Raw genomic sequence first — 20,629 nt, forward strand, 5'->3', positions numbered from 1 at the left:
GCGTGCGGTTCCGGTGCTCCCTGGCGGAATGGAACAATCCTCTCCCTCTCTCTCTGTGAATCGTCTGCCAGTTTCCCGCCTTCATTCTTCATTCGAAACTGCAGCCTGTATGGTCGTTCGTACCAACTCGCTCTCTTCTCTTTGTTGAATGGAATGGTGTGGAGTTAAAAGTTTGTAGCGTGGATACTTGTATTTTGTTGAAATTTAATCTGCACACGAAAGTAGGGCATAGAAATGCTGCGTTAAATTTGAAACAGCTCATTTATCGGTATATATATATATATATATATATATATATATATTAATATTTGAATTTTGTGTTATACGAATAAAATGCAAAATTTGTTAAGAAAGTTCTGCAACTAAATCACTCTCTGAACTATTCAGGAAAAAGTGTGCTAACGGTGTTAAACAATGTTTTTGTACAGTTGTGGATTATTTTTTCTGCATTATCTGTGCCAAATATATGCAGTCGATTTGAACAGTGGTAAGTATTTGTTTTATTTATGTCTCAAAATATATAAGATATCAATAGGATACATGATTTTTTTTCCTTTAATTCTTCATTGTATTTTAACAATAATATTTGATTTCAATATTACACATTTTGAATCAAAATAAATAATTGCGATAGTGTGAGATTATATGATAACAGAAAACTATTTCTTTGAAACTAAATTAAAGAGTAATAAAGCAGTACTTTTTTTATTATTTTTATTCTGAAATATTTTATGTCCTAATGTTTCTGATTTCTTAAATATTTTAAAAGAAATTGTGTCTTTATTGCTTTTGACTTGCGTATGTATGTTGTTTAAAACTACAACAATCGTTGGTTTATATTTTTACAGTTATTTCGCTTTTTTTTCTCCTTTGAATAATTCATTAAAAAAAAAAAAAAACGTCTGCTCTCTACATCTGTACAACGCTTATTATTTATTATAATTTAGCATATAATAAATTGTATTTTGTTTCGGGACTGAAAAAAGAAATTATTCAATTCTGATAAATGTTGAATTTAAAAGAAACAATAAGATTTTTATATTTCAGATTTCCGTTACAAGCGTTTTCTATTAATTACTTATCGATTTACTTATTTTAATTTTTGTTATTGGATAACAAATTTTTTATGATTCTTTAATAACTATCTGTCATTTTTAACAGATGTATCTTGATCAACATGTATTTTGGATAACATTATACTTTCATAATCCACGCCTCAGTTTCCTGCTGTGATGCAGTTTTGTCGAGTGACGTTATGAAATGAATTAGATAGATAAAAAATATAAACTTTTAAGGGGTTTTTTTCAGGTTCTATTATATTGTATCAAGAAAACTATCTTATAATCGAATACTATCTTTTATAAGAAAACTTTTGGGAATTTAATATTAAAATGTGTATTATTATTGAAATATTTCAAAATGACTTTTTTCTAGAAAAAAAATCATTTATCATTATTGTATAATATAATTTTATTAATTTAAATGTAATTAAAATTATTAAATGTTTTAATTTTTGATAAATTTAAGTGAACATATTGTTTCTTGGTATTTAAATCAATTGAAATATTAATTTTTTTTCATCTTTTCAATGTTGAATTCTGAGTGTATAAGTCAAAACAAGATTTATGCATATAATACCTTATTATTTTTATTTCTAAATATGCTTTCCGTAATATTATTTTTATCTATATATATTAATTCTTTCTGTACTCATTAGGAGAATCTAACAGTTTGGAAGGTTTTATAATAAAATAAGTCGGAAAATTATATTAAATATTTTCGGTAATTCATGGGGAAATTTTACTGAGAATATTTTAATTGTTTACTACCTACTTTTTAACTTCACATTTTCACATTTTATCTTTCCAGAACTGATAAATATAATTAAACAATTCGTTATTTGTAGATAAAAAATTGTGGAAAAAGAGGCCAATTTTTTTTTTTTAAATATGTTTCTTTTAATCAAACATATGAGTATTTTTGTCGTTTTCTATGTTAATATATTGATCGCCGCGGGATTCTCCTGTGAATCGCACATACAATTCAATTAATTTACATCTTTCTAATTACGAGATCTCCTACTATACTCAAGATCTAGCAAAATGGTTAAAAGTTACACAGAAGATCCGAATTTTCGGCGTAAATCCTGGCAACAAATATAAGCATATTAATAATATATGAATGGTAAAGATGGGGATTCAAGTATTTACTTGCAATGCATTTTAATTCTGAAAAATCAGATTTTTTTTTCACTTTTTGACATTTGTGATAAAAGTATTTAAAATCATTCGAAGACAGGGAAGTATTAAATTTGTCCAACATTCATTTTGCGAATAAATCCTTGTCAGCGCATGTCAGTTATGCTCAGATTATTTTAGAAAACACGAATACAGAAAGTCATTCTGTTTTATGTTCAAGAAAATAATCGGGGATTTTTTATAATATCTAAATATATTATAAAATATACTTTTTTCAAACATTTTGCCAGTTGGATCATTCTATCATCACATATCGTTTTTCTATTAAAAAAAATTGGACAAAAGAATTTTTTAGAACATTCAGCTGGGTGAGGGATTATCAGCTGATCATCTAAGGATTTTGCGAAACACAACAACAAGTTAAAAAACATCCGGAGGAGCCAAATCTGGTGAACATGGCGAGTCACCATATCCAAACGCAGGAAGCATATCACATTAACGCTGTAGTAGCTACAGGCAAATAATCAAATTTGCATGATATTTGGCTTTGTTTTGGAGAAACAGTACGATTTTCTTTTAATCAATACTGTTCTCATTTTTTTCCTTCTGGAATCATTTAATTTGTCCTGTTTGTTGCAGAATGATTCGTAATAAATTATGCAATTATTTTGAAAAAATTCGAAATAAATAATTTCCTTCAATTCCCACCAAACATAATTTTTTTTTTATTGAATATCGGTTTTCAAAGTTACTTTGAGCCGATTCATCTTTATTTTCCATAATTGCTTGAGCGGAGCATTGCTCTAAATATCACCCATTATGATTCGCTTCAGAGAATGATTTGTCTTTTCACATTTGAATTGCTAACCATAGATGCTAATATCACGTTAGGAATACATGAAAATGCGTGGAATTCAAATATCGAGCATAAGAATGAAACTGAGTCATTTCAGATAATAGAGGAACATTCATAGGATTTGATGAGTTGTTATTTGTCAGTTTTCTGCAGTAAATACCTTTATTTTACTCTCATCAATTTTTACCTAGCCTCTTGAAAGCATTATCTATTCATATAAAACTCTTACGTTGACGCAAAATCTTTCCGAATTTGTTAATCCGCATTTGGAAATATTTTGACATCGCCCAGGAACATCAACACGTGGTTTCAAAAGATTTCAAGCGAACGATATTCTTGCACTAGTTTGAAAATTTTTTAAACAAAAAAATTAACTGTCAAAATTTTTTACGATGAGTTTAAGTCGTGCCGCATGGATTTTAAACAGAAAAAAGAGAAGACAGGTCGAATGAAAATGCTCAAGAATTGTTCATAAGAAGATCCAGTCTTAATGACCGAGATAGGGTGAAACGTTTATATGTCTGGAGCGAAGTTTCCGAACTACAGGAGCATAGTTTTTTTTTTTTTTTTTTTTTTTTTTTTTTTTAATGCCAGGCCCGTTGCTGGGAAAAAGAAGGAAATTCAAGTGGTAAATACACGAACTGTTGTCATGATAAAAAAAAAAAAAAATGTTTGGAACATCTTTTGAATCCACCGGAAATATTGAAAGCCTTGCTAATCAGCGATTCAATCGAAGTAAGAAACTATCGGAATCATATAAGAGAATATAATTCTGCTTTAGCTTTTGCTTCCATGGGAGCTCAAATCAAACCTCCTCCTGGAACGGGGTCATATTGCTATAGGATTCATGGTCAGATATACCACATGGTTTCTCCTTTATACAGTTATCATAACAAACCAGGTTATGATTAGTTATATGTGTTTGATACCAGCGAAGCCACTGAAAAACTCATGGAGAGAAATGAAGGATGGTTGCTCGCTATTATAGAATGATTGGATTCTATGTTGAGAGCAATAAATCCGTTCATCGATTGTTACCTGCAGATGCATCGTATAATTGAAGAAAATCCTGCTACAAATATCAGGATGGTTTTCATGGAGGCTAAAAATTTAGATATACCTAGATATAACCAACCTATTACAAAAACAGAAATTGCAGCGATATTTGTTGGAGATAATGGTGAACCACCTGCTAATCTGTATTTATCCTGTAGGTGATAGCTGCAAAAATATTTCTCCATTAAACCAATACTGTGATCCCATAGTTTATCACTTGCTGTTGCCAAGAGGAGAATTAGGTTCAATTTTCGAGTGTACTTTTTGCCTTAGATTTTTTATTTCTTTCATTGTTTTATCTTATTTTGGAATGGACAGAATTTGAATATAGCTGCTTTCATAAAATTTATTTTTTTGTAAATATCAAATTCGTATTCTGTTTCTGTAGAATAGCTTCGAATTTCATCAATTGTGAGAAAAACACATGTTTTTTTTTTAAATTGTTTGTTTGGTGAATGTATATAGCTATTTAGATGAAAGATTTTTCGTGTTTACAAAGAACTTGATGCAGGTGATTTTTCCCAGTGCACTTCTTGCTTTACATTTTTTTTTTATTTCTTTCATTTTCTTATCATATTTTGGAATAAATTGAATTGGAATATATCTGTTGCTAGACTAAAGTGGTTTATTAGATGGCGAGCGAGCGAAGCGATCCTATAGAAACTGCAATAGTAATCGTTGGGAGTTGGCGAGCAGGTTATTTATACACTCTACTATATAGTATTATATATACTACATTACATTATTTATACTACTATCTTTTTATATATACATTATATATATAATATATAATTTATATATACATTTATATATATACATTTTTATACATTATTTAGATTACTATACATTATCTATACAGGTTATTTATATATCTCCTATTACACTTTTATTATTGAATTGTCTAAATAAAATTTGTCTCCAATCAATTTTTGACAAATTGTTAATTAAATTGAGACAGTTTTATCACTGCCAGCCTTTCAACGCATTTTTTCATTTTTATTCCACATTCCTACTTGAAACGTTTCTTTAACTTTTGGATAAATCCCTACGGTAAGGGGGGGGGAGGCACCTCAAAACTGAGAATGAGAAGCTTCCGGTATGTTTGTTGGTTCTCGCCATCCTTGAGGGTATATGAAAGGGTGGAAGTGGCTACCTCCCATCGATGACGGACGTACTTCCTTATGGAAGGATTGTGCCGTTTCCGGAGACGTCCCTTAGGATTCAACCACGTTTCCCGCCAGTGCTGCTGTTGCAGAGGTCCGATCATTCAAGTTTTTCCTTGTGTCTTCGGCCGGGTTGGAGTAGTCAGTTTATGATTAACTTGTCGATAGTAAAAAGAACAATATATCGAAGATGCATCTAATCATTCTGAAATAACTCTGGAAGAAAATAAATATGCGGAATAAAAATAATTTATTTAAAAATAATCTATAAAATATCAGCTATGAAAGATGAAAATTTATGAAAATAATCTATGAATTACATAATTACATCATACTATATAATCATATTGTAGTATAAAATTTTTTCCTGGCTTAAAATTCTGCTTGATATTCGAAGGAAAAGTCGCCCAAAAGAATTTTTTAAATGAATATTTCGATTAATAATATGTATGGTAAGTGACAAAAAGCTTTTTGTTAAAAAAAATGCATTCATTAAAGGTTAACATTCATAAAATAATACTAATAATTTCAAAAATCATTGAAACTGTAAACATGCTCTTTAACTTCCATTGTGTTTACATGGATTGTTTTAAATAGCAGCACATTAAGAACTCAAGATTTCAGATTGTGTAATCGTATCTCATACTTTATTACACTGTAAATCAACGTGGTAGAAAAAGCTGGCGAGAAAGCTTGTTTCTTAATGTTTTGTCAAATTTCTTGTATGCAAGATATTTATTAAAGAATAAATACTTCATTGAGAGACGTGAAACTACGTGTTGATATCACTCTAATTTCTTTATTCTTTCATTTATTCAGTAACCCAAACAATTAATCATCTGAAGTGGAAAAATAGAATGACAGGGTCTGTAAAAAGTAGGAGTTATCCGCAGGTAGAAAAAAAAATACAATTGATCTAAGGGCAAATGTCATGGTCTGGTCTTTCATCTATGTTCAGCAAACTGTCTTCTCGAAGAAAGATTAGTTTTCTAAGGTTTCAATAGCAGGATTTCACTTAAAAGGTCATAAGTAGGAGATATGAAATCCATGTTTTTATCAGCCAGCTTTTCTGAAATCGCAAAATTTTATTAATTGCTGATACAAGTCTTTATTTTAATGACTTAATTTAGTCATAAATTAATAAAGAATATTTTTTATTAATCGAAATGGGTTATTTTATTTAATAAAAGTGTTTAATACGGTATAATTATTGTATGCATTTGATTAATTATAAAAATACAATAATCTGCCTATAATTATTAAAGCAACTATGAATACACTGATATTTAATTTAATAAAAATGAATTTTTGTTTGTACGTATTTTATGTGCTGCCATACCATTCATCCGACGACGATAAAACTTTGCCTACTTATTGCTGACACTTGCGCGAAGATTATAGACAAATAACAATTTTTATATCTATTATATATATAAAAATGAATTTTTGTTTGTTCGTATTTTTTGCGCTCTTGTACTATTTATCCGTTGGCGATAAAACATTTCCTACTTATTGTTGCTGGTATTTGCGAGAAGGATATAGACATAGTGCCATTATTATATCTAATATATAAAAAGAAATTTTTATTTGTTCATATTTTGTGCTCTGCCGTAGCATTCATCCGATGGCGATAAAACTGTCCTACTTATTGCTTTGAACCTTTTTTTTTTGCTTTGAATCCATGTTTTTCACAGAGTCAGTTGCATGTCGGATACTCACGAATAGGACAGCCAAGAAATTTATTTGTTTTGGCTGAAAACAGAAAAACCAAGAAAAAATATTGTCCTCCCTAACGTATACTTGAATAATAAAGTAAAACAAAAATAGAATAAATATTATTTATACTTCTCCTTTGTATATCATTCAATTTCAGTGAATGTATTCATTGTCGACAAGAAAATAAATTTCATTCCTTCTATCATTCTTAATTAAACAAGAGAGCTATTTCAAATCTCAAATGATATTTCCAAAAATATTTCTTCTGTGGCAGCAACGCACCAGGTACAAGTTAGTTAATACATACAAATTTTCTTGATCTACAAAATATTCTTCAGAATGATATTTAAAATCTCCATATTTCTATTTTGTGAAGTTTCAAAGAATCTAGTTTCCATCTTTTTTCCGAAAGACTTGAAAGAACAGTTCTGTTGCATCTCAGACCATTATTTCTCATCTGAAAAGTATTTGGTTCCCGTAATCTGATATTCCGAAGCCTGCGAAATTCCGAATTTAAAGGCATTCAGTTTCACTCTTCTTTTGAATCGATTTGATTTGATGCATGGTATTTGCAAGCTCTTCCTATGTATTCCGTCTTTCAAACATTTAAATTGAGAATTTTTCTTTTCTATTCTTTTATATACAATTCTTTTGGTTCATTTCCGCAAAAGTATTTCCTTTCGAAATTCAAATAAATAAATACATAAAATTGTTGTATTGAAGACACATAATTAAATCTATGTTTACTCATGTTGGTTTATCAAGAAATAAAAGTGTTAATTCTAGTCTATTTAGCTAAAAGGAATTTAACTAAATTATTTCTTGTCTATTTAGTTAAAAGGAATTTAACTAAATTATTTCTTGTCTATTTAGTTAAAAGGAATTTAACTAAATTAATTCTTGTGCATTTAGTTAAAAGGAATTTAACTAAATTATTTCTTGTCTATTTAGTTAAAGTCTTTATACTGAAGGAGTCACTAAAAATAAACATTTCTGTTCAATAATTTAAGAAAAAACTGTATTTAGAATTAAAATGCAGCTTCTGAAAGCAATTTTTTAAAGCAAAATTAATTTTTTTGCTTCATTAATGAAAACTCTTTGCTTTTATTGCAGTTCAGAGTGTTTTCAGGAAAGAACTTCCATAGGATCAAATTAAAAAAAAAAGAAAAAAATTAACTAAAAGACAATTGTGTTTGGAATATAAGTTTTAATTTTGTATATGAGAATTAAACTTTTTTCGATGAAAATGATATGCTGCAAAAACGTAAAAAACAAACTGAAAGGTTCGTAAAGATTGTGATATAAATAACCATTACGAAATAAATTATTAACTAGGCATACTCAAACGTGAAAGTTAAATGAAACTTTATTAACAAAATTAACCATATTTGGATGTTATTCAGTTAATTTGGCGCCAATGAGTTTGAACATTTACTTCGATGGTTATTCTAATTTAAAACAGAAAAATGTCTACCTTACTAGAAAACCGAAGGTATATTTCAGTGTCCAAAACATTTTCCTAATGATTACTTATGGAGAGATATATAGGTTATGATATATTATGAAACAAAAACAAAATCCAAAAATTCGAAATCTTTTATCAGAGGTAGTTATTTTTTTTTTAATTTTTTTTATTTTTAGAAAGTCAAAAGTGATTCGCTTTACATAGCATTTTAGTTATTTCCTGATGTTATGATAAGGTTCACAATGCATATGTCTCATTTTATAATTTATGTTTCATTTTCAATTTATTGAGAAAAATTTCTTCTTTTCTTTTAATTATTAACTTATATTCGATCAATTTTAAAAGAAAAACGTATATGATACTCATTGATGTTCCGAATTATATTTAGAACACAAATATCTATTTCTGAGATTGAAAATAACGTGCAAGAAACTTCTAGCTTTGCTGTGAAAAGATAATTGAATTGCAGCGCACATCAGTTTGCCTTCTACGGAAAGTATTTGATCATAGTAATGAGATATTTGAAACTCTATGAATTTTAGCGTTTTGCTCCATTCATTATTTTGAATTTATTTGATTTGATGCATGATATATTTATGAGTCCATTGCATATCTCATCAGTCAAATAACTAAATTAAGAAAACATTTTGTTTTTATAGATTTGTGTATTCCTTTCCTTTCCTTTCATTAATTCCTTTTCCCCCATATTTATTAATTTAATTTTAATATATCATTGTATACGACTTAATGTATCATTTATTCCTTTAATAAAGTTCAATTTATTGTATTTTAAAAGATAATTTCTAGACGAAGTATATAATTAAAGGATACAATGCGTATTATAAATTTAAAGGTATTATTGGGGATGTTCAAAATGGATTTCGTATGATATATTATACACATATTTTAATCCATAAGAAAAATAACTTTTTAATATGGCACTTCAAAACTTTTTTAAAATAATGTACTTTTTTATTAGAATTTTATAACACTAAAGAGATTCTAAAAAAAGAAATAAATTATCGCTTTCTTAATTATAAACTTTAAAAAATGGTTTACAGATCATCAAATTTTTCCTTAAGAAATTAATAAAAATTACATAAAGGCCCAATTTCAGCACAATAGCCTTTTTCGCATTTCAATTTAACTCAATTGACAAAATAAAATGTTCATATTTGTGAAAAAAATATATTTATAAGTTTTCTTTTGAACTGACTAATAATTATAACTATTTATCATTAATAGAAATATTTCTTATTCAATCAGAATATTTAATCGATCTCATATGAATCTTGAATTGTCGAAAAAACTTTTTCGAAATCATTTGATTGTTCTACGAAAAATAAATCTATAACGCATAAGAGCATCTCTAAGTATACTTGGTAAAAAAGCATTAAGAATTATATGTTTTAATATTATATATCATTCAGCAGAAAAATATCTATTTAAATATAGTTGATTATTAATTAAGTCAAATTTGAAAATATTTTTGATACATTTCAAAAAAAAAATTGCTGATGTAGAAATTGTTAACTTTATAAGAGGAGGATCTTTTCAATTAAATTTATATTTAAGAAACAAAAGCACTAATAATAAAAGCAATGTAATAAAAACCAGATTAAATAAATAAGAAAGCCTAAAGTGATTTTTTTTACAATTTTGAAGTGCAATTTTTAAATTTTTAAATTTAAAAATTTGATTACTAGTTTGGAGTTTAAAATTTCAAATTCTATTTAATTTTGACTTAATTCTTACATAAATAATGTTAAAAATTAAGACATACATTGTTTCATAAAATTATGACCCTTATTTCCATTAATATGTTTAAAATAACTACTAAGTACAGATTATGAATTTTCTCGCTTTTTATTTTGTTTAAGAGTCCTCATCAATCGTTATCAATATCCACTTACCGCGCACCTAGTAGCTTCAATTTTCGAGAAATATCACGAAACACAATCTAATCTCATCTTCTATTATCGCCTAAAACGTTTTACCTTATCCTAAAATTTTTACAAGAAGCGAAAACCTGCATTTTTTTCAGATGTTTTCTCATTCACTTACTTCTGTTTAGTCTTCAATGATTATATTATAATTCTATACAGATATAATCTGTATAGTTTCAATAAAGCATAACATAATAATAATAATAAAGCATAGAGCCAGAAGAGAAATAGTTAATTCGTTCGGGAAAAACTCATGATTAAAAACTAATTTAAAAAAACAAATTTTATTCAAAGCTTTATGAATAACGATATAAAGATATAGACCCAAACAAAATATATAACATACCATAATATAAAAAAAAACATTGGATATTTAATAAGCTATTTCCTAAAGAAACGCCATATTTCTTTTTTTGGGATACATAATTATTTTTTCTTTTACGAAAATACTGATTCATATGTGGTAAATGTAGATTAAATGTCAGCGAAAATTCAAATGTGGTAAATGTAGAATCGATGTTAGCGAAAATTCAAATGTGGTAAATGTAGATTCAATGTTAGCGAAAATTCAAATGCGTTAAATGTAGATTCAATGTTAGCGAAAATTCAAATGTGATAAAGAAACAGTAATGAGAATTTAAGATAATACGCAACTACAGCAAAGACACATTTAAAACAATTTAAAAAAAACAGTGATGAATAAAAATGCAATAAACGAACTTCCAATCCTACAGTTTAAGTGAATTGTCGCCCATATAGATAGCAGGCATGTGAATAAGATTTCATGTATCACAGTAACCATGAAATCTTGAACAATAAATCCATTACATCTAGAAATTATTTTCAGGAAGAAATCGCTTCGAGATTAATTAGAAAATTATGAACAAATCAACATCAAATACCTGATAAATTCGTACTTTTATGTATTACAGAAAGAAGGAACTATTTCAACTATTATTTGACTCCATTAACTCTACAACTTATTATTGACTCCTTTCACTTAACAACTATTATTTGATTTCAAATCACAAATCTGATAGACAGAAGATTTAGTAATAATTTAGTAATAAATACCATCAAGCGCCGAAGTACATTCTTTGCAGTTTTAAATGCATAAACAAGAAATTCTTCTTCCAACTAAATTATATGCTTTGCTACAATTCAGTTGGAAGAAGAATTGCTTGAAGAAACATGCTCTCAATGCTCATGCTCAATCCTATTAGATTTGGGCTATAAAAAAATCTGAATAAACAACAAATTATTTATACACGCTTACTTACAAAACAAAAACGAAGATTTTGATGATTTTTGAATTTAGAATAATAGGATGGAGCAATGGTTCTTTTTTAGATGATTTCAGATTCATTTTTTAAACAATGGTATACTTTGTTGTTATAAGAGATAATTTATAACTATTTATCGTTGATAGAGACTATTACAAAAGTTGCGGCGTTTCTTTGGAATGAAATAAAAAAAATTATATTCTTTGAAGAAAAACTGTGATTGCTAGAGTCTACAAAATGGTGTATTTTATGATTTCGTGACGGAAGATAATTTTATTCTACAAATTATGATGGTAAACTAGGATAATATAGGTTATGAATTTCTCCAAAGGGCAGTATGGTTTCTGATGGTGATGTTGACATGGTCTTTTGACCTGAGAGAAATAAATCATACTTGGAATATTTATTAAGATAGTGGTTCTTTGTCAGTATCGTTCTCCCTTATCTTTTATGACGAACACTGAAAGAGTGAAGTTTTTGTATCCCATTTTTTCAGTCATATTAAATGTAATATCAGATTAGGTCATATTCTTGTTAATTTTACTTGTATTCAAGGAATAATTGAATAATCATGAAGCCTTGTCAGATGACATGGACTGCTCCTATTTTCCATATGTTCCTAATTCACTACTGAAAGGCGTTCAGATGGCAGATTAAGTATGCACCTTATCCATATAAATGGCAGATAATTGTAAGGATTTGGTATCGAATTCGTAATTTTATGACAAGGCCACCGCGACTTATTATTAGCATCAGAAATCGTTATGTGATCTGTATTATTCACTATAAGCGAGAATCCTTCCATACGTAAAAGGATTTACTGTATTATATCACTTATTATATTTGTCAACATAAAGCAAGGAAAAATTTCTAATTAAAAGTAAATATCTAGCTATTTCTTTTCTATTTACGTTATCCTTTATTACGTGTTCCGAAGTTTCAGATTCTTTAAAAAAATTACTTATATTAACTTTTACTTTCTTATAAATAAATATCTGAATTTATAATTATATATATTATTCAGTAATATTTATAATGAGATAATAATATTTGCAAAACACGAATAAAAATTATTTTCACATGTCTGAAATCTTATAAGGAAATATGTTTTGGATATTTTTCGTTTTATTCTCTCTCGGGGGAAAAAATCCAGTTTCTAAAAAAAAGATAAAAAAGGGAAAAGAACCGCTGTTTTTGCTAGATTTGCTGACTACAGAGAAAGAAGAGTTATTTTTTCACTGAAAACTAATATTTAAACTAATTGATTAAGTTTAAGGAAAATGTTTAACAACTTTTTCGTGATCACATTTTATTTATTTATTCGATTATTTCTTAGAGCTCCAAGATCAAAGAAAGCAAAAATCGAAATGTTCTTCTGTAAAAGGATCTGCTTATAACAAAATGTTTAAATAATATATAAACCATATTATTCAAAGTTTTCAATTAAGGTAAAAGATAAATTAACGCGTAAATAAATTTGGGATTTAAAAAAAATTATATATTTCAGTAGAATGTATTAAATATGTTCTTTCAGATACATTCCATTGTATTTTAATAGAGACTGCATTAAATAAGGCTGCACCTACCCGAATTAAGATTATTTAATAAAAGAATAATCAAAATCTATGGCATATACTAGATATTTCCTAACTATAAATGAAAAATCAAAAGTTGACTAAAATTTATTCGGTGGGACAAATATCCTAAAAAAGGTTTTTCTTATATGTTCGTACGAGTCAATAGAAGTGGTGATTCCTTCATACATGACGAATTTATTTCCGATTTTGAACTATTTGTATTTTGATTATCATGCACTTAATCTTATCCCCCCAGGATAAGATGTTGTTCTATTATATATAGATTAATTTCTATTTGAATAAGATGTTAAACGCTTGAATATACAAAAGAGATATAGTAATTATTAAATCATGAATTATCACAGTTATCAAAAAATATTTATCAAAAAATGAATAAAAAATTAAATGGTTTAGGGCTGCACTTCCCTAGTCCTCATCAAGATATAAAATAAACAATTTGGAGGATTTTTTCTCCTAATATATATATATATATATATATATATATATATATATATATATATATATATATATATATAAAATATCAGGCAGCCGGATAAGTTCGTTCTTGATCTTCATAGATGGCGCCAGAATGTACTTTATAAGAAATATCGTTGCTTTTTTTTTGGATATGTTGATTTCACTTGAAAGATAGAAATATCTTTGTTCTTATAACTTTGAATGTTGATAAAATTAGTTGATTTTTAACCATTACACGTTTTTAAAATTTGACGATGAAAAGGTTCATTTTCAGCACTGTTTAATTGTTTATGAATTTAAGAAACACATTAATATTGAATATTAAAGAAAAAAAAATATTTCAACTGATTATTTAGATTCTGTTCTGATATGTTAACCGTGAAATTATGATTTTATAGATTTAGGAATAGTGATTTTACACGGGAAGATCAAATAGGATTGGGACAACTCTCCGGGGACGGTGCTGTGAGAATTTTAGTGCAGGAAAATTCAAGAATAACAACTCAGAAAATTACAGAAAACATCAGCTTTAATTCGATTGCATTTTAAAATTGAAAAAATTGGGTAAGTTTCCAAGTTCGATACTTAGGTACCGTATTTTCTGACCAGTCCAAAAATAAATAAATTGAATAGTGCGAATGTGGTAATTTACATAGAAATATTTAGAGCAATAGAACTTGGAAAAAGTAAGTGAAAATATAGATGTCAGACAAGTGCTGGGAATAACTAATACTCAACTAACGAATAACTTCACTCTATTCGATAAAAACTTCCAGTCCTAGCAAAAAGAAAAGGCATTATCTTTCTGGATATCAGTGTCCATACTACGTGGTGCGCAACAAATGGTTAAAAAAATACAAGAGTTAAAATAGTTTATTCTTCGTTATTTACCATATTCTCGCAATTTTATACTATCTGTCAATCGCATATTTCGATCTTACAGGAATTGTTTGAATGGCAAAAATTGAAAATCTGAGGGAAACGTGCAAAAACATTTCATGAACATTTTTTAAAAGTAAAGATTATCCTTCATAAATTTAATTGGTAAACTTATAGATCATTGGAAATCTATCTTTTCTACTTATAATAAATATGCGTACATGTCTGTGTGCTGACAATCTATTTAGAGCTACAAAATTTGGCCCAGATAAATTTGAAGAATGAAAATGTGCACCTAGAAGATATTTTTTTTTTACAATTTTAAACAGAATTCAAGTAAACTTAAAATTAAACGAAATGTCGGTGCTTTACCACCTTAACATTAGGAAATATTACAACACAAAAATTGTTTTTATATAATTTTGGAGTCCAAAAAATATCTTTTCAATGATCGTATTTTCGAATTTTTAGTTGCTATAAAATTCTTTAGTCTTGATTTAATTATCTTTTAAATATATTTTAAGAATATCTCACAAGAATATTTATTGCAAATGAAACCCAATTCATTTTCATTGCTTCATCAGATATTTGATAGCATGAGTTCACTTGTTGTTGAAATCTAAAGTAGTATTCTGTTTAATACATAACTAGTTAACAGAACGGGAAAAAAAGTGAAATTACAATACCGCAAAATTTCAAAAAATAGATAGACTCGACATAAAACGCTCTGATGTCATGGATCTGGTCTCCAAGAGAAAAATTCATATACACAACGAACATAACAGATTTAATTTTTGACAGTTTGACATAAGCTTGGATATAAATTTTTATCTAAGCTATTTAATTAAAATTAAATATAACCACTGTCTACGGTGAACCAGCTGGTCGTTAAAAGCAGCTAGTTTAGAAAAAATTAAGATATTGGAGTATTTGACAGTTTTACTGGAAAATTAAATTCTCCAATATCTTTTTATTGATTTCTGAAATTAATCTGGATGACTCATATTCCGTTTTTTGCAAGAATGCACAAGCAGAAATCAAACATTTCTTATTTGACTGAATATAAAAAAACACATAAAGTTAAATAATCTATAAATAATTTCTCCAAATAACAACTGATATTTAGACGCTTCGTTCTATTATTTACATAGTGATGAATAGCTAGAAACTATTTTTTAAGGCACCTTATTTAAAAGTATAGTTGAAAAATATAACTCCAATTTATTCTTTCAAAGTCAATTTTGAATTGTAAAGCGTAAAATCGAACTATTAAACTGGTTTAAAGTTGCGATTTATTTGTATTATTTCTTTTCTTTAAAACTAAACATTCAGTCTACAGAAATGTTGCTCTATGTATTGTAGAATAATCATATTCAGAAGATTAACACCTCTATTGTGATTAATGGACCATTAACAAGCAATCACAGTGAATCTCTTTAGAGTTCGCCTTATATATTTCTGGATAACCTTTTGCAGATTAAGTGTAATACCTCAGTTATCTAATCTAGGATTCTGTAAATTATTTTTTGGCTTAATGTCATAATAGATATATCTTGCACTCAACTGTATTTGTACTTTGATTCGGTAGGGAACAAAAATACACTCGTTAATGTGAAGTGAGGATTTACAAAGATTTGGGTCCACTTACGTGTTCTTTTTCTCTGATAAAATTCTTGAATTGTATTCGAAAGTCAATGATATAAATGTGAAGGAAAACTATTATCATCAAGAAAACAAACAGTATTTGATAAACTGGAACATGAAAAATGTTCTTCTGTTAAGTGAAAAGAGATGCTACTTTATTAAAAATATAATAGAAATTTTCAGAGACCATATGCTGAAAAAATAATTTCAATCTTACAAATTTTCTTCCGTATGGTTTTAATATTTTTTAAAGAATAAATTACTTTTTATCTTATTTTTCCACTCACATATATCTCCAACTGATGAGGTGCGCTCTAAAAACGAGGATGATATATGGGAGTAGTAATCGTAATTAAATAGTGGCGATATTTCAGCAAAATACTTCAAAGCTTCAGAAAGAGGATACATCTACAAGTTATTACAAGAATATTTGCAAATATAAATAAAACTTTTAAAGAACTTTTCTTCTGGAAATGCACTCATAAACAGCTGATTGATAATTTGAAATGATACATTATTTAATTACCTTAAATCTGATTATTTTCATAGATTCTCAATATTGTACAATATATTTTTCAAAAATAAATCAAATTCCTGAAACTCTTTAAATATCATAAATTTGATTAATGTTACGATTTCAATAGCAGTTTCAGTTATAGTTTACCAAATTTTTTGAAAACCTAAAAAAAATAATTTAGTATGAGATTTTCAGTAAAAATTGAAAGGAAAAAAATTCCAACATTTTCTAGAAGGCATCTAGTAAATGAAATTTTTTAAAAAATTAATTTTTAAAAGCACACTTTTAATATAATAATAAAATTTATTTCTTTTATTTTAATTATTGCTTACATTTTATCTATTGAAATGTTATTTATTATTACAGATATTATTCAAAATAATAACTAATTTTTCTAAAATTTACATCTATAGCGTAGTAAATAAATTCTTAAAGTATGATTAAATAAATTTATTAACTAGTAATTAAGAATTCTAAGTATTTACCTGCTAGAGGACGTGCTATAAATTTACATAACAGCAAGCTCGTACCTTACTTTTCAAGATACAGTTGTTTTCTTCCCTTATGCTATCAAAACTGCAAGATATTTCACAATAGTAAAAATCTTATAAGGTCAATAAAGCAAATCTATACATGAAAAGTACAATTCAAATTTAATAATACATACAAAAAATAAAATTATACCGAAAAAAAGAAAGTGATAAAGATTACCGTTGTACTTCCCCTAACGAGTTGAATTTCTTTCCAAATCGTACTTGTTAAATGAAACAATTTTTTCCATAAGAATCAATGTTGATTCCATAAGAATCAATGTAGAATAGAAAAATGAGTTCCATTTGAAAAACACATGCTCAAACAAATTTGTAATTATGCAATTTATTATTTAAAATCCATGTTTCTTTATATAAAAAAAATCTGCCTACAACCATTCCTTTTTAACTACGATTCAAAGTTTTACGAAAATGTTGAATCGTAGGGAACAATATCGTTCAATGAGTTTGTAGAGCATATAGCTATTGCTGATCATGGTGATATTTTTAAACTACGATGCAGTAATTTGAGCAAATCCTTAATTTTACAAGAAGTTGTTGTACCCTGAGACTATTATTTCCTCCTCCATCGACCAAATCTCATCTGCAACTTCTTGCTTGACACAAAATATTACTTTATAAGCTTTCCCGTAGATCTGGACATGTTCTTAGAACAGCTTATAGATATCGTTGCTATAGACCATTAACCTCACAATCTTTCTGGAAACATAATCTCGTCGATTAGGCCTTCACGACTACTTGTTCAATCCCTCTGGGTCTCGTTTGATAACATTACCTGAGCAAAGTTTCTTCCATGCAGAGATAAGAATGCTCTTGAAACACGCGCTGAACACAGACTGATACTTCAGATAGAGGCTAATGCTACATTGTGATGTCATGATGTCACCTCGACACTCATTTTGCGCGAAAACATTCGTTAAGAGAGTCCTTTTCTTACTAATTTGCTCGCTGTGCGAGGTCAGACTGTGGTAAGATTAGACTGTGTGCTCTTGAATTTAAAATATCTTACTTTTATTGGAGAGTAGTCTGCAAGTATACCTATTGAATCTATTTGATGCTAATGATTTTTTCTTTCCATCACATCTTCTCGTTTCAATTCTGCCGCTGTCCAATGATTTCTTCCTGTAGTGGTGCATAAGAAAAAGATAAACACATGTGGCAATAAGTGGATTTGAGCTCAAGCAATAAGGTGTTCCCCTGGCAAAGATTATGAGTTTCAAGAACGCGGGAAATAGGGTGGAACAAAAATGGCATTCATTATTTTTTTTAAAGATTTTATTTTGGTAATAGTGGGGGGGGGAGTTGACTTTTAGGTCCAAAAAGAATTTTCAAAAATTTGGTTGCAATAATACAATAAAGAGTTAAGAGTTTTGTAAAAAAAAATTGAAAATTATAAACTTTGATAAAATATTATGAATTTTTCATACTTGTAATGTTATAAAATAAAGTTTTAAAATATATATAAGTATTAAAATTCGAAAAAAATATTAATTGCAAATGTTAATAAATAAATAAATATTTTATGTCAAATTTTGTTTTTCTTACTTCTGTATCCTTAATGATTACAAATGTTACAGCTGCAAAATGTTTGTTTCTTCTTCATTGCCCCATTAAAATGTTTTTTTTATAATACATTTTGGCATATCCACTTGAGAGTCAATTTTTGTTCTTCTGTATCCTCTTGTGACTACACCCAAGTCCTGTAAAGCAGCACTGACTATAGCTTAAGTAGCTCTATCTGATATTTCGATACAGTCGACAATGGAAGCTATAGACGGCAATTTAATACGCATATCGATGCTTTTCTCTTCGTTCAGTTTTGAAGGGCCTGGTAGTTTTATATCTTCTTGTATATTTGAAAGATCTGAATGATTTGACTCTTCTTGTAAAGAACACTGTCGTTCTTCAGTACTGTCATTATCACTACTAACCGTTTCCTGGCACACCAGTATTTTTTGTCTGTTCTCGATCAAACTTAACTCTTCCCTGTAGTTCTTAACTTTTTCTTGCTTTTTTCTCCCTCAAATCACTTATGGTAGCTATATCAATTATTACCTATAACCATTTTCCTGTTACAGCGTTGATCGCTTAAGAATTCTTGCTCCATAACTGGTACTTTTTTTTCTTTCATACAAGTACAAGTATTAAAGTTTACACACTTACAGGTAGGCAATATCAAATAAACGTTTAGCTTCTTCTCTAAATTTCGCGAGGTTGGAATCAAACTTCTCTGTCCCTTTTCTGCTTTTAGACTTTAATAATTTCCTGTATTTAACATGATAAGATTTTATGGTCTGTAAAATTCTATTCTTAGAAACAGCAGGAATATACGATTTGGACATATTTGTTCTATTTTCTGAACTAAAGTGTCACATATTTCACATGAAGAAGGATTCTTCTCTGAATCAATTTTGTGGTTATGTCTTGCAGTCAGTATCAATTCATAACAGTTTCGTAAGTAGGCAGTTCAACTTCAAGCTAATCACTAAATTTCCCAAAAATAAGACATCCCAACATTTGTCTTGTCTTCACTAATTTAGACCGAGCCGTATTTACTCAGAACGCATGATACGAGCACACATACTAACACATCTGTTAAACAATGTACAGAACGGAGAAGCCGACTCAATTAATCTCGGTAAAGCTATTAACCTCACACCAACTCTGAGTTTGTCATCGGAAGCAAACAAATCTCCACTTCCGCTTAATAACATCCGCTCAGACGATGAATAAGTGTCCTGGATGTCATACCAATGCAACTGTAAAACTGTTTTTATATTTCTATTCATATTATAACGCATATTTGAAAGTTTTTGATTCATAATCGAAACACATAAAAATCTTTGAAAAAATTCCAAAATATGTGTTTTTATGAAGCTTTAACGTCCTTGCGACACCTGAAGACATACTCCAAAATCTTTCAGATTTTTAATTTATCTTATCTACAACAAAAAGAAATTTTTTCGTGCTATTACATATTAAAAATCAAAAATAGATTATTTCTTAAAAAGATTTAAATTGTAGCAACAATTTCAATCTCGTGAAACTAACATCCTTGCGGTACCTCAAGGATGTTAACTCCAATTTTTCATTTGTATTATTTAATTTATCTACACCAAAAGGCAACTTTTCCGCGCTATTACCAATTAAAAATCAAAAGTTGATTTTTTCGTTCTACCCTAGTGGGAATAATCTTTTATCATTTTGCGGCCATATTTGCTAAAACTCTATAAATTTTTTTCGGCTTAATACTATCATTCAACAAATCACTATAATGCTCTTTTGATATGTAATTATCAAA

General features: G+C 28.0%; 1 protein-coding gene across 1 annotated transcript in view; it reads left to right on the forward strand.

The window, feature by feature from the left end:
* Window positions 1–258: 258 nt before the first annotated feature.
* Window positions 259–20,629, forward strand: part of LOC129962329 (nephrin-like) — a 262,750-nt gene continuing 242,379 nt past the window's right edge. The window contains exon 1 of the mRNA XM_056076075.1: window positions 259–487. Within this exon, the coding sequence (XP_055932050.1) occupies window positions 415–487 (73 nt within the window). The 5' untranslated portion in view covers window positions 259–414. The remainder of the gene's footprint in view (window positions 488–20,629) is intronic.

This window comes from Argiope bruennichi, chromosome 2, assembly GCF_947563725.1.
Source record: "Argiope bruennichi chromosome 2, qqArgBrue1.1, whole genome shotgun sequence".
Taxonomy (NCBI): Eukaryota; Metazoa; Arthropoda; class Arachnida; order Araneae; family Araneidae; genus Argiope; species Argiope bruennichi.